Raw genomic sequence first — 16,642 nt, 5'->3', positions numbered from 1 at the left:
TGCCACAGCTGCCTGGGTTTGCAGTCTTTGCTGCCGACCAAAATAGGTTCTGGTGGGAACCCAGCTCCTGTGCTGTTGCAGATGAAGCCTCCATTGCAGCTGGCACTGCCTGTTCAGCTGCCTTCACCGCAACCTTCTTCACTAGGGCTGGACTTGGATGTGGAAATGGAAGGTGCGCCAGTGTCACCTGTGCCTGCTCGCACCTTTTCCACCCCGATGCACCAGTGGCAGCACGTCGCACGGTACAACAACCAATGTCCAAGACAAACGAAATAGATGTGAGCACAGTGCTCACTTCTTTACACAGGAAGAGGAGTGTTGTAACCACAAAATTCGTGTGTACATTGCTTCACAGTTGGGGCATGAAGTTTGTGCTTGATTTGGCCACCAGGTCTGCTAGTATGACAGCAGTTGTGTGCACACCCTGCTAGAACTAATGACTATAGAGGATGGAGCACAAGGCTGTGCCGACCACTAGTGTATTGTATTATATGTACTTTGTGTCTCATGTGTTTATGCCTTTCCATGTAAATAATTATTGCTATTACTGGAAAGTTGTAAATGTGCTCGACACCTTGACAAAAGCCATTCTCTATCAATAAAACTCACAAAAACCATAATAACCAACAAAGTGAACATAGCAATTAAATTAGATTACTTGCTTAGTAGACAGCAACAGAGGTACAGAATAGGGAATTTTACTTTGAATGATGAAAAAAGAACAACATGGTAAACTAAAGTGCACAACACTAAGCAAGTAACAAGACTAGATGAGACACTAAGAGTGTCGCTTGAGAGGCAAGTGCCAGATTAGAAACCCAAATACCAGGGGTTTGAGACAATGATGTTTTCTAGCATTTTTACATCTTTCACCTCTGGTAAAGCTTTGCTAGCATGAAAAGTGGAAAGTCGCACCATGGATCAGAGCTCACATTAAGCTATAGGTAAGTCAGTTCTAAGGTTGGAAGAAAGTAATGGAATACCTCTCTTCCAAGGTCCATACCACAAAATACAAAGTGTTTCACAATTCCTATTAACAGGTTTCTACGGGTTTTAAAGGGAATCAGTGGATAAAGTTTTGATAGAAACCCACATCTGGAAATGAACCATTTGGATGTACATTAATTTTGAAGAAGAGAGAACTTTCAAATCTCCCACTTCACAGTATGCACGCAACGGAGCCAATAAGTTCCCATATGCCTGATCTACAGGAGTCCATGGCATGACTAATGTTTTGATTACTCATCGTCAGGTTCTCTTCTATGCAACAAAGGATGTTCTCTTCAAAGTGGAGAGTGCGGCACATCCACAGAGAACCCTCCTAGTTGCAAACACAAGTTTCTCGTACTGTTGCTGCAGCTGGATGAAGAGGTGTCCGATGTCATAATTACAACAGGAACAGTCTATGGCACACATTTCTCAATATCTGTATGTACCATGAAATGGCACATTTGAAAGTGATCAGGTCTTCAAAATTATTTTACATTCAAACAGCAGACACTTCAAGAAAATGAACACAATGTGTCACCCCAGCAGCGGGAAATTTGATTGACACATTCTTCAGGACATGTACAACACAAAATCACTCAGACAAAGCCATATGTACGTGAGTACAGTCAACACAGTGTGCACAATGTCAGCGCTAGTACCACGTATACCCTCCTTTTGCAGCAATGCAGGCTGCAATTCTCCCATGGAGACAATCATAGAGGTGCTGAATATAGTCTTGTGGAATGGCCTGCCATACAATTTCCACCTAGTGTCTCAGTTGGGCCAGAGTTCGTGCCAGATGTGCAGATCACACAAGCTGACGTTTCATCCTGTCCCAAACATGCTCAATGGGGGGCGTATCTGGGGGCCGTGCTGGCCAGGGTAGTCGACATACACCTTCAAGAGAATGTTGGGTGGCACAGGATACATGTGAACGTGCACTGTCCTGTTGCGGAAGCGTATCACCTCGCTGGTCCAGTAACAGTAATGTGATGGGTTGGATGATGGTTTGAATGTACAGTGCACTTTCAATCACCAGGGGAGAATGGCCAGTGTAGGATACTGGTCCCCACACCGTGATGCCGGGTGTTGGCCCTTTGCACCTCAGTCGTATACAATCCTGATTTTGGTGCTCACCTGTACAACACCACAAACATGTACAACCAACATTGGCACCAAGGTAGAAGCAACCCTCATCACTGAAGGTGTCAAGTCTCCATTCGTCCTTCCATAAATGCCTATCATGACAAGTGGAGTGGGGCTGAACGACATTGCAGCGCAAGTGAAAGACACCCCTAAATGCATGCAGGACCATAGCCCTGCTTCATGGAGACAGTTCTGAATACTTCTCACTTTCATCCCTGGAGCAATGGTGTCCCTAAGTTGCTGTGAAGTGACGGCGCAGTCTAGTACAGCACTTCATAGGATGCAATGGTCTTGGGGTGCACCTGTGCGCCACTGCTGTCCAGACCTAGGGGAAATATGGAATAAACGAAGTGAGGGAAGAAAGTTGAGTGCTGCATGCTTTTCAGTGAATGGATGCTAAGAACAAAGGATATATGTTCCCCGCAAACCACCCATTGTTGCTTTCTCCTAGGAACTAATTGGTTGGAGAAAACTATTAATTGGTATTTAATAATTCATGGAAAGTTGCATAAGGGCGGTAAGTAAACTGAAGAGGTATTTGAACACAAAGTGTGGTGATGTGCATCTTGGTTGAACTGCAAATCACCAGTCATCCAACAGTTACAGTCTGATGGTATATTTACAGGATTACTCATTTACCCAAAAGAATCCCAACAGTTTCAAGTCGTTCAGTTTCTTAGAGAGAAAGAGGGGAGAAAAAGGAATTAATACCATTGGCAATCAAGTAATAATACTCACATTGTGTTCTTTAATGAGGTTCTGTACAAATGCCTCAGGATCTCTAATATTCTCCATCTTGTTCATTACATCATCATTTGATATAATCGCCAGGACTGCTGCCACGTCTCTCTGAACCACTGCTAGCTGTGTAACGACCTCTGCTCTCTTCTGTTTCAGGGACTGCAATGAAAGAACATTCAATTACAACCACACTTAATGACAATTTTACTCATAGAAATAATGGAAATAATACCTGATAATGAGAGATTTTATGCTACAGTAGTGCATCAAAAATAGGAGTTGCATGAACAAGATAGTTGGAAACTCAGAAAGTAGGTGTCACACTGTGAATTCATTTGGGGCTCAGTTCTTGGCAGGCACAAGGTTAGTTCTTTGCAACAGTTTACATGATTTCCACCTCTGACAACACTGTGTTTGTAAGCAACACAAGTGGTACACAGACTGCTTTTGATGATACAAAGTTTGTCCCTCTGGTGGCGACAGCTGGTTTAAAGATCTTTGGAAGTTAGAGCTGTACAAACTCAAATAAAATAACACCTAATAAACAATAGTGCTATTCACAACCATATCCAAATCAATGACAGCTTTAATTTTATTTGTATGTAATACAATTATAAAGATAAAAAATTAAAGATATATCATTGTATGTCCTAGAAGTGGTAATTGCTCTCTCTGTCGATGATGCATATATTATAATCAGGACTAATGGACATGACTCCAGATGTAGTTGGAAGTAGGTTTAACCCTTCGGTGGGCGCACCTGTGGCAGTTGGTCGCAAGATTTAGTTTTCTGTTAGTATCAAAGATAGCGTTACAGTTGCGCCCAAGTCCAGATGTGTATTTGTTATTCTCAACAGGTGTCACCACTTACTGCATTTGCGCGATTCAAGTTTTCAGCAGCGTGGTCGCTTGTGGAAATGGAGAAAAAGAAGGAATTTGACAGGCACTGTCTACTTGTATGTCCTGAAGACTATGAGAAAGTATAGCGAGAACTGTCAGATGTAGAATTACAAGAACTGTCAGATTCGGGTGAATCTGAGTCGGAAGAGGAAGTTATTGAAGAAGAAAACAGCAGCACTGCCTCTGAATAATCAACAGCGGAAACAGATGACCATCTGGTTGAAGAGGAGAGAAAACAAACAGATGATTTCTGATTTTATGTAGGAAAAGATAAAGAAACTATCTGAATAATTGAACCGCTTCCTTCTTCTAAAACCAAGGCTGAGAGCAGGCCAGGTCCAAAAACAAGTGCTGAAATAACCGAAAAAGAAATTAATACATTTTACCTATTTATAACTGATGGGATGATTGACAACACTGTGGAAAATACAAACTGATACATCTAGAATAGTAAAAGAGCTAAAGTTCAATATTGAAGAGAATGACTGAAGAGATACCACAAAAGCAGAGATAAAGGCTATTTTAGGTGCATTATATCTAATAGGTGTAAAGAAAGGACGACACACGAATTGCTGAGAACTGTGGGATGCAGATGGTACAGGAATTATTATTTTAGAAGCTCCCTTCAGCTATAAACGCTTTCGCTTTCTGCTTCGAACTCTTAGGTTTGACGACCTCGCTACACAGAATGAAAGGAAACAAAGTGACAAACTAGCACCTATTTGGGACTTCCATCAAGAGTTTGTCAACAACTTCCTTGCTCACTACAATGTCATTGAGTTTGTCACTATTGATGAGATGCTGGATTTGTACAGTATATCCCTAATAAGCCTGCAAAATACAGGATCAAGATTTATGACCTGTGTGATTTTACACCTTGCACTTCGAAATTTACTGTGGCAAGCAGATGTCAGGACCCTATCTGAAGTCTAACAAGCCTGATGACATTGTACAAAGATTAGTGACACCAATTGAGAAAACAGAGATCTTACGACTGACGATTACTACAGTGGCCAGCCTATGGTGGAAAATCTACTTGGCAAAGGTTTGAAAGAGAAGAAGAAGAAATACCTCAAGAATTCCAAGCAAATAAAAATTGGGAAGTTCAGTCATGTCTCTTCGGTTTTCACAACAATTTTTGTACAGCCTTGACTATTCCTAAAAAGAACAAAGCTGTGATTTTTTTATCGACAATGCACAGCACAAATGAAATAGATCAAGAAACTAAGAAATCAAGAGTGAATTTAGACTACAATGCTACCAAAGGAGGAGTATACACTGTAGATCAGATGTGCTCATCCTACAGTACTTCCAGAACAACGCGAGGATGGCCACTTGCACTTTTCTACAGACATCTAGATATTGCTGGGATAAATGCAAACATTATTTTCAGATTCAACAAGCCTGATAATAAAGAAAGACGACAATTTTTTTTTCGAAACATCTAACTCTGGACCAAATGGAAGAACATTTGAATCAACGAACATTACTTGAGACACTTCCCAAATATATTCACACCTTCTTCACCAAGTATAGACATGAAGAAGAGAAGACCAAAGCCAACAAAACCTGGAATTTGTTACATATGTGGCAGGCATAAAAACAACAGAACCACAACAGTATGTATGAAACGCAAGGAAAATGCATGCAATAAACATAGTGTCATAGACACAAAATGAGTGCAATGTGAAAGTGATCTGCAGATGGAAGTTGACTAATTTATTCACAATCTTAAACAGGTGAGGTAGTTTATGAATGCTCCATTTCATAATGTGTTCCCTTGTTACTTTCTTCTCACGCGAATCAGTGCAGTTAAGTGATATAATTGAAAGAACCATGAAGGTAATAAAGGATATCAGCTTGTTATAAATTACAATGAAAATAATAGACAATTGTGAAGTCAACAAATAAATAAAAGATTATTTTTATTGGGCCATGTAATGTTATGTCACGTTTTCTCCAATTTCTTAGGTTAAAAATGTAATTGCGGTGTAAAGGCCGTGAGCAGAAACAGCCTGGCTATGTATCCAAGATCTGGACAAAATAGGAGCAGAAACTGGGCACATGAATTAGGTGTCTGTGGAGGTCTTAGCAACATGATCAGCGCTGTGTAAACACTGCCGTAAGGCACGTTAACGATGAGCTGAATAGAATGATCCAGACACCAGCAAAATCTCACATAAGTGATGTTCCAATTGATGCTATTGGTAGGTGAGGATACACTACACACGGCCTGCACCCAAATAGAAAGGGGAAAGATATGTTAGCTTCTTTATTAGCAGATACTGTAAGGGAGGCAAAGTCACACAAGGGATGGTCCCTGTGGTTAATGCGACCAGGCAGACAGGTGTTTTAGGTTAATGCCAAAGTCCAGACAGACAACATTAAAAAACATAGAATAAAAGAAGCTGCATCTACACTAAATAGGGATAAACTAAGAGTAGTATCAATTTACTTCATCAAAATACCAGAGAAATAAAAAAATAAAGTAGAAGATGATCTGAAAAATAAGAATGAGATTGATATACTTTGGCTGCCTGAACACCACATAACCATGGAGATGGAAAGTGTCAGTATAAATGGGCATAATACAGCATCTTATACTTGCAGTTCTAGCGCGGATAAAGGAGGAGTTGCCATTTACACAAACCAAGGGTGTAAGTACAAAACTGTAGAAGTAAGCAACTTTTGTGTCGATCAGCACTTTGAAGTTTGTGTATGTGAACTACAGCTAGATAATCTAGTGTTTATATTAGCAACACTGTACAGCTCCCCATTAGTAGATTGGGAGCTATTCATAAAAAAGTGTGACTCCCTATTATGCTGCCTGTCAGATGAAAAGAAGAAGTTATTAATCAGTGGTGATTTCAATGTAAACTTTCTAAGCAATTCTGATAGGAAAATTAAACTAGAAGCGTTATTTATGACATATAACTTAGAATGAGTGATCAATTTCCCTACACGTATGGTTCAAGACAGTAGCACTTTAACAAAAAAACTTCAAATTTGTGTGAATTCCTAAGGGATCAAACTGCTTAGGTCATTAGTCCCTAGACTTACACACTAGTTAAACTAACTTAAACTAACCTATGTTAAAACAACACATACACCCATGCTCAAGGGAGGACTCAAACCACTGGCGAGAGAGGCTATGCACTCTGTGACATGACGCCTCAAACTGCACGGCCACTCCGTGTGGTATCACTCTAACAGATAATGTACATGTGCAGCAAGAGGAAGTAAAACTAACAAATGCTTTTTCACTGCGATAAATGGATTTTCAGACCATGATGCACAACTGATTAACTTACAAAACTTGTCATGGTGTACAGTTCAGAAACCATGAAGTAAAAGTTTAAGGCTGGTCAACCTGGTATCTATACAGCACTTAAACGTTAAATGGGGAGATGTACATAATGAGCCAAATGTCAATGATAAATGCAACATATGTCTTGATAAATTTATACCCCTTTTTGAAAATTGTTGCCCCAAAAAAATTACTAAATGTAACGACAGTTTTCAAAGAAAGATTGGATTACTAAGGCAGAGCAAAAATTAGTAAAGACCCAGAAGTAATTTTACACTATAAAAATTATTGCAACATACTGAGAAAAGTTGTCAGAAAAGCAAAAATTATGTATATTAGAGATGAAATCAACAACTTGGTCAATAAAATCAAATCAATACGGAATGATGTCAGAAGAGACAAGAAAATTAACCACTGGAGAAGGTAGTATTACTATTAAAGAGAATGAGACCATCTTAACCAAGAGTACACAAGTAGCTAATGTATTTAACAACCATTTCTTAAGTGTGGGTGAAAAAATTAATTTTCGTCTCACAACACGTTGTGAAATAAGGAAAGTCACTAAATCTTTGATAAATAAATCTTCTGTTGGATTAGATGACATCTCTAACAAGATATTAAAACAATGTGGAGCAGTTACAGCTGATGTTCTGAGTCACAGAGAGACAGAGATTACTATTAAAATATCACGCACGAGTTAATAAGAGTGAGAAGCTAAGTACATTGTATGTAACGGCTGTGGCAGGGGGCGGTGAAAAATAGAAGGGAAAGACAATGAGAAATGTAGAAAACTAAAACGGAGTGAAGCAAAGAATTGTTACAGTGAAGAGAAGCTGAGACAGATGAAATTCATGTAAATTACGGCCAAGTGGGTGGCGAGAACCAAGGACATGTCATAGTGCTAGTTCCCACCTGCAGAGTTATGAGAAACTAGTATCTGGGGGAAGAATCCAGATGGTGCATGTGGTGAAACAGGTGCTGAGGGCAAGAAAGTCATGTTGTAGAGCATGCTCTGCAACAGGATTTTGTGAGTTGCCAGTATATACCCTCTGCATATGCCCCAACACTAAATTATCAATTAGAATGATTATATATATATATATAATATTTGGTTTGGAAGGCCAGGGCTCTGAAAGTAAAACAAGGAATCTTGCCTGATGTGGCGCATCATGGATGTAAGTCTTTATGTGATTTTGTACAACATGCTGTTTGTCCATTTTACGAAGATGATGAGTACAGTTATTTGTGTCCGGGGATGAAATGCTTTGTTATCTGTCTGATGGGAATGTGGTGTTAAAGAACACAGGCAGAATCACCTTGTTTTACTGAATTTAAAGGAGCTGTATGCCGCCTTCAAAGAGAAATTTTCCACTTATAAAATTCGTTTCTCAAAATCTGCACAGTTCCATGGTGTGTACTTGCAGGTGCTCATGGAACCCATGCTCTCTCTCTCTCTCTCTCTCTCTCTCTCTCTCTGCGCACGTGTGTGTGTGTGTGTGTGTGTGTGTGTGTGTGTGTGTGTGTGTGTGTGTATTTACCACCAGAACAAGAAGCTGATGTTAAAATGTTGCCAAGCTTATGAAGATAACTACAGACTTACTTGAGAAGATTACGTCTGCTCTCCAGAAAGCAAGGACTGTATGTTATACAAGTGTGATAAGTGCCCTGGAGTGCAAAGTATTTCAGCTCTTCTTGCAGAATCAGAAGCATTTTGTTTCGCTGAAGATGTCCAGTATATGCAGTGGATAACAACATATTGGTGTACATTGATATCATTGGTGTAAATACTTGATTTATACAATTTTTGCAACAAACTAGAATTGCTGAAAAGTCATCATTTTATAGAAAACAGCAATCACGTTATCTAACTTCACTGAAAGAAACTTGGCCCAACAGAGTGTACTGTGATTGGAGATTTTTCTGAGAATTACTCATTTACTGTACAAGATGCAGCACAAGGATTTCACTGGCAGCAATCCCAGGCCATGGTGCATCCAATCAAAATCAGGATCAGCATCATCAACTGTAAAGACAATGTGCATAATATGTGACTTATCTCATTCACTCAAATGCTGCAGGACATTATTATCAGAAAACATTTATTCCCTACATAAAAGATGCAATGCCACCTTTAGGAAAAATTCATTACTTTTCAGATGGAGCATCATCTCAATATAAAAACCAGAAAAATTTAAATTCTGACACTGCATTCTGAGGACTTCGGAATTGATGTTGAATGGCATTTCTTTGCCACTAGACATGGGAAGAGTACCTGTGATGGAGTTGGGGGGGGAGGGGGGGGGGGCAGTCAAAGGACTGACTGCCAGGAGGAGTCTTCAAGAACTTCATCACTCAGTCCTCACTGCACAAGTACTTTTTGGATTTGGATCACAAGAGATAAAGGGTTATTCTGTGAGTCCTCATAAGACACTGAAAATAACAGTGCAATGCTACTGAATGAAAGATTTTATCAGTGCAGGACAGTACCACCACTTTATACCTGCTGGAAAGGATGTTGTTAAGATGTATCGAACTTCATGCTCTGTGAGATATTATCTCACACACAATGCAGAGGCACAACAGTCTCCAATACAATACCAAGAATATCACTGCAGGATATCACACCATCTTCTTACGTTATTTGCGTCTACAATTCCAAGTGGTACCTTGCATTTGTAATGGACTGTTCTGAAAAGAACCGAGATGTTTTGGTGAAGTATCTGCATCCAACTGGACCAGCTAAAGCTTACTTTTTAAACAACGAAGTCAGCTGGGTGAAACTCAGGAACATTCTAAAACCAAATAATGTGTTATGTACTGGACAGGGCAATTGAAATTTAAATACTGCAGTTGTTTAACAACTTTCTGCACTCCAAGTGAGGAAATGCACCAATCTTCAATACATGTGCTTGCTATGTAACATTCTATTTACATAATGATTGATGTGTTCAGAGTATGAATCATTATTTCTAATTCAGGTTAAATATATTGCAGAGTGAGTGTCTTATGTCACATTCTGTGGCACTTACAATATTGCCCTTAACAGATACACACTGTTAAAAGAGTACAATAAAAATGTTATGCATTGGAGTAATACAAAGATATTTTTGGGGGAAATTAGACTTAGATACAAGCTACATAATGAAGCAATTTGCAGCACACTGTGCCCTAGCACACATTGCATTTGGGGAGGTCCCAAATAGCGACTCTTGACAATTTCAGAATTTTCAAAATCCAAAAGTCCATGTAAGCAATCAAGTAACACAAACAGTTTTTTATTTTATGAATTCAGCCTTATCACCTCTCTATACACACCAAATATTGTTTCAGTACAATCATTCACACATGAGATAAGAAAATACTGGAAACTTGCAAAAATGTACTAATTTGTGTAGCTGTTTCTTAGGTGTTACTACTGAGCCAGGAACCACTGCAACACATCCTGGCTTTCTCCTACAAGGGAGAGGTGTTACCTTTCAAATGAGACCAACCTTTTTGCTATATCTGATTTAGTATAGGAGCTAGGATGTCACACACGATAGCATGTTATTTGGAATAGAGAAACATTCCACGTGGGAAAAATACATCTAAAAACAAAGATTCTGTAACTTACCAAACAAAAGTGTTGGTATGTTGATAGAATAACAAACACAAACACAAATTTCAAGCTTTCGCAACCCATGGTTGCTTCATCAGGAAAGAGGGAAGGAGAGGGAAAGATGAAAGGATGTGGGTTTTAAGGGAGAGGGTAAGGAGTCATTCCAATCTGCATATATGCGCGGATGGATCCTGTCCCATTTCCCCCCAAGGTAAGTCTTTCCACTCCCGGGATTGGAATGACTCCTTACCCTCTCCCTTAAAACCCACATCCTTTCGTCTTTCCCTCTCCTTCCCTCTTTCCTGATGAAGCAACCATGGGTTGCGAAAGCTTGAAGTTTGTGTTTGTTATTGTCTCTATAAATGTACAAACGCTTCACACACACACACACACACACCCCTGGATGGCATATTTGTGTAGATGAGAACCCCCTTGTCCAGTATGCTGAGGATTTCATAAGAGCCTTCACAGGCAGGCACACCCCCCCCCCCCCCCTCAAACCTAGATCACAGATTTGTCATCTGATCTACAAACCACCACAACTCTTCCCTACACCATTCCTAAAACCTTGCCACAGGGATCAGGTCCCTGTGGAAGACCCAGTTGCAAGACCTGCCCAATCCATCTGCACAGCACTTGCTATGCCAGTCTGCTCACAAGTTTATCTTACAACAACAGAGGCAGAGCCACGTATGAAACCAGCCATGTCATATATTAACTCAGCTGCAATTACTGCACAGCTTTTTATGTAAGTATGACTACTAACCAGTTACCAATCAGAATGAATGGCCCTTGTCAAAAAAGGCAAAGAATAATGGTGACCATCCAGTGGCACAACATGCTCTATTTCAACAGCTGCTTGAGAACTTGAGCCATCTGTATCCATCCCTACACCACTAGCTTTTCTGAATCACGCAGATGGGATTTATCTCTAACACATTGTATGCTCTCATAACCCTTCTGGCCTCAACCTCCGTTAACCCACTCCAACCAACAGTCTCTCCTTCCTCTATCCTATCACTGCCTCCTAACTCATGTCTCCACATCACCCCACTGGGTAAGAGGCCATGCATTGCATGTCCAGCTCGTACACATGCCACGACTCATTCTCGCATTTCCAGCCAGTAAACTAGCTGCCTCCCTCCAAGGCGCTAGCTATTCACCCCCAACCCCTCTTCCAACCTCCCACCTCTCCCCCCCCTCTAGCAGCTCCACCTGACACAAGCCCCACCACCCCCTCGAACTGCATTCACGGCATAGCGGATCCAGCCCACACTAAGCAGGTTGTGTGTGTGTGTGTGTGTGTGTGTGTGTGTGTGTGTACCCAGGCTCAAGAAAGCAAGCAAGCAAGCAAGTTTTTTTTTTTTGTTTTGTGTGCGCCCATCAACGATTCAGTGCTTCTGCTATTCTGTGAATGGTCTCCTTTACCTCTAATTTCATTACATTCTACCAGAAGTTTCCTAGTACATTGAAGTTTAAATGGGAGAGATTTAAGCTCACATGAAGAGTTGCCAACTTTCGCTACTCCAAGCCATCTGCCTTTACCCTCTTCTCTCCCCCAACTTCAGCCGCCCCCCCCCCCACTCTCACACACCTGCAATGCACCCAGTGCACATGCAGTTTGTCCCCCCTCCCCCCAGGTGAACTTCACAGTACACCATCTTGCCTGTGCACATTCCCACAGGCAGCATTACAGAATCTTCTGCTATGTCTCCCCTTCTCCACCCCTTCCATTCTCCCACAAATCACTCCAGCTGAGACTGCTGCTCTCCATGCTTGGCCCTCAGCACCTTGATATATCAGTGCGTTTGAGTTGTGTGTGTAGGAATTCATGTGTGTGTGTTTTTTATATCTTAGGAAACACTTTGTCCGATAGCTCAATTTACCATTAAATGTACTTTAAATGTGCCTCTCGGCAGTGCTTCCTCTATGTGGTTAGTAGGAATCTGATCTATTTCATTGCTGTTATATGTGTAAAGCTTCACTCCTGACAGTGAAGGATGATCTTCATCTTAGGTCATGAATTTCAGCAACATTAAAATTCTTCTTTGTGAAAAACTTTGGGCATTACAGAAGTGTCCGACTCTACCCATCTGCTTTGACCCATGGTGTCATCAATATGGCAGAATGGCTATTTCCCATTTATACAGATACACCAATGAATGTGAACAAAAATAAAAATGACACAATAACATCTCACTATAAAAAAATTGGGGTTTAGGGCATGGACAAACCCAATTTTTATAGCGCTGCACCAATCCAAAACAAATAATATATTTAAAAAAAAATTAAATTACACCATTCTGCTACACCTACAAAACCACAGGGATCTTACATTTCACTTAACCTATATAGCTCAACTGCAGCCAAAAACAAACACCTACAACTCCAAAAAGTGGAATCAAAATACTCACAACTTAAAAACTCAAATACCCCACATTCACCACACTAATTGTAACACAACCGACCTACCATAAATAAACACCACATAAAACATCACAATTACCACCAAACAAAAATTACTTACCAACAAAAGCCAGCAATACCATCTAGGCATGCGCACACACGTGTGCGCACCAGCAATGCCACGCTAACCCGCAAACCTGACACACAACATATTCAGCAATAAGGCTAAACATCTATAGAAACTGTATGACAGACATGTCGTCACCCATCTCAAAACATACGATATACTTGAAAAAACTTCAGTCATATCCATACCCAACAGAAAAATAATATAAAAAAATTTAGACTTCTTTCTGCACAAGAAACACGAAACTAATCAGACCTAACAAAAACGCCAAACATGTAAATAAAAACGAACCTTAATCACTCACTGGACACAGTTCTACAATCCACATTACCACACCAACTACCTACACTCATAACCACGTTAGCATGATGACAACCAAAAATCAAATGAATCCAATACGTACGGAGTTTAACTTGTAGTTAAACTCCCTACGTCTACACTCACCACCAGAGGGCACCATCAAATACCAACACAACAAACTCAAAACTCCGTGCCATAATGACATTACACATACCATGCCATTATGTTACGGGTCAATGCAGGTGGGTGGAATCAGACACCTTTGTTGGCCCTAACTTTGTTATGAAATAATGTGCAACAGCAGGGTGCACCTCTCTTTCACTCTCTGTTGGAGTGTCTGGATGCAGAAAAAATGCAGCAAACCCAGCTCAACCCTTCCCTCCACACATCTTTTCTCATGTGTTGTAAAAAGGTTGAACCTCTCAGACATTTAAAACTACTGATCTATTTATATTAGTAGTTTCAGCAACTAAACAAGGTATAAATAAAAATTATTATTATTATTATTTCGTTATCAGAAACTACTAAATTCATGTTGGGTTCAAGGTCTGCACTGCACACGAGAATAGGATTCTGGAGAGAAATGTGCGACCTGGGTATGTTGCAGTCTCCCACCGTTCAAGAACTACTACAGAGTGAAAAAGAAGTGCATAGTCACTGCACAACATGCCACAGTGAAGTTTTTCACAAGGGTGAATATTAATTCTGCTGAAATTCATGACCATTTACTTTATCCTTTTATAGTTGGGATAGCTGCTGGTGTGACAAATAATGAAATTATTCACGATATTTTGAAGGTGAGCGCCACTTAATTGTGCTTGCAATCTTTTATATCAGCCATGCAAGTGTTCAGTCATTTGGAAGATTTGAGAGTCCAGGGTGTGTCAGTGTGTGGTGGTGGAACAGCACATATAATACTGAACACATTAGTAAATTCTTCCTGAGGAGCAGTGAGCCAAATGTGTATAGATGGCCTATCAGTCACCTCATTCACTATTGAACATTGGATAACAAAAATAATTATAGGGTTTAACAATCCATAATAATGAAATCGTTATATACAGAGATCAAGAACTGAGTAGGTAAGAAGATCAACCATGTTCTTTCCAAAGGGAACGGCGAAAAATGCAAATTTAGATGGCCAGTTAAGGTAGTTACTTGTATCACCATGCTCCCAAATGAAAGTCAAGTAGGAGTAAATGAAGCACATGGTACACTTCACTGCTCACAATCAAACTTATCTTCCAACCTAACATATGGTTCAGGCCATGCTTCAGATCAGTGTGTTGTCACAAGCTATGTTCCAAAAACTAATACAGACTCAGTGTTTCATTCTCATTCTGTTTGCACACGTATGGCAACACGTGCCACATCATCATTATATTAATGAGACAAAGCCAATATCTGGTATTGGTTCATTCAGCTAAAACCATCTGTTAACTTACAGATGACTTGGAACTGTGTTTTGGAGAGTAAATTGCACTGACTTCCTCCATGCAATTCCACCATTTTTTTGAACTTCATGTATAATACATATACACAACATGCATCAAAATATGTGGAGATGTGTTCATTACCTAGCACACATTTTCTCAATTTATCTTACAGGTTTATTTTTTGTGGTGGAATTAAATATGATGTGAACGTAAACATTAGGGTACACTACCAGCCACTCTGTTACAAGAAACTTTATTTAGCATTCAAATTCGTTAGCTTTGACAACTCTCTAACTAATTATCACTTTGCAATCTCACCTGACACTCAGGATACGCTACAGATCAGTGTCACCTCTACCAAGATTGCAGGGGGTTTCGTATCATGCTGCAGCCCAAAATTTGAATGATTTTCTCTAAAGAGTCTCAGTGCTAAGGATTAAAACTTAACACAAGGTTGCAATGCATTTAATATCCCCATCAAAGACCAAACCATAATGTTGATGTTTACGCACGATGTTCAAGTAGGCCAACTGCCAAACATACTTTGCAACAAATGTATTAAGATTAAATCTGGCACAACGCAAGCAACATAGCCTATTTGTCTATAACTTCCTGCACAAAACACTTCACTTTTGTGTTCCAACTGGTTGGAATGCATATAGAATATTTGCCACAAAACAATTTCACGGTGAACTATGGCAGATTTAATCTCGTAATTTTCGGAGAACCTGTGTTAAGTACCACACCAACAGCTAACTTATTACCATGTCTCGGTGTGCTGAGCAGCCTCCAAATTCATTAAATTACGAATAGTATTTTGGAAAGGCTGATAGAATAGTTATGTGCAAAATTATTATTAATTGTCCTAGATAATAACACCGGCTGCACGTTGTAAGAACTGGTGTCGCATAAGGACTTTTCGAATTAACATTAAGTGAAACACAGAGTGCCTAGGTTTGCAAATATGATAAAGTAGGAACAGAAACACTGGCGCCGCACGGAGCAGTTGATGGATGATCTTGCAGTGGCGATGTAAACACTCAGAAGTACGGTGAAAACATAACAGAGGCGTTCCCAATCAAGGGAGGCATCGGAAATTCATATTACCTCTGGCACATCTTGATCCGGATACAACTGTCTTCGTATGTCTATCGCGTAATCTACCATATTTGTCTTGCTGAGAATGTCCAGCTTCCCTTGCAAAAGTTCTGTTTCATCGTAAACCTGTAAAGGGACAACATAACCTGAAGACAATGCTTACATATGGCACAAGTATCACTCATTCACACATTTGTTACCTGTTTCGCTGACACAAATTCTAACAATGGAAAAACTAAATGTCTATCCAAATACTGTCCTAACGTCGACGTCAAATCGAACTTCGCCATTGTCCTAAACTACACATACACAACACACAGCACTACAACACAACGTGCACCGTCCTAAGCTCGTAATGAACTTCTTTGACATTACAAAGGCAAAGATAGTATATCGCAGAACTTCCAAATGGGTCGTTTATATTTTACGCGGGACGTGCGGCAATAATAAGAAAGTCGTCATGTATTTGCTCCACGTGACAGGCGGTCCAATTACAAGAAAGCGTTTACACTGAACGTGCCAGTTAGTCGTCTGCGCTACGTATCTACTGTTTTTGTTGTCAACTTCTAGCAAGTATCAAGTGAACCGACGGC

General features: G+C 40.1%; 1 protein-coding gene across 1 annotated transcript in view; it reads right to left on the bottom strand.

The window, feature by feature from the left end:
• LOC126354853 (eukaryotic translation initiation factor 3 subunit E) overlaps positions 1–16,436 on the bottom strand; it is a 34,934-nt gene extending 18,498 nt beyond the window's left edge. Inside the window, exons 1-3 of the mRNA XM_050004841.1 lie at positions 16,250–16,436; positions 16,059–16,175; positions 2,875–3,036 (exon numbers count right to left, since the gene is read on the bottom strand). Of these exons, the coding sequence (XP_049860798.1) occupies positions 2,875–3,036; positions 16,059–16,175; positions 16,250–16,339 (369 nt within the window). The 5' untranslated portion in view covers positions 16,340–16,436. The remainder of the gene's footprint in view (positions 1–2,874; positions 3,037–16,058; positions 16,176–16,249) is intronic.
• Between the last annotated feature and the right edge of the window lie 206 nt (positions 16,437–16,642).

Source organism: Schistocerca gregaria, chromosome 3, assembly GCF_023897955.1.
Source record: "Schistocerca gregaria isolate iqSchGreg1 chromosome 3, iqSchGreg1.2, whole genome shotgun sequence".
Lineage (NCBI taxonomy): Eukaryota > Metazoa > Arthropoda > Insecta > Orthoptera > Acrididae > Schistocerca > Schistocerca gregaria.
This window is presented reverse-complemented; position numbering and strand designations above follow the sequence as displayed.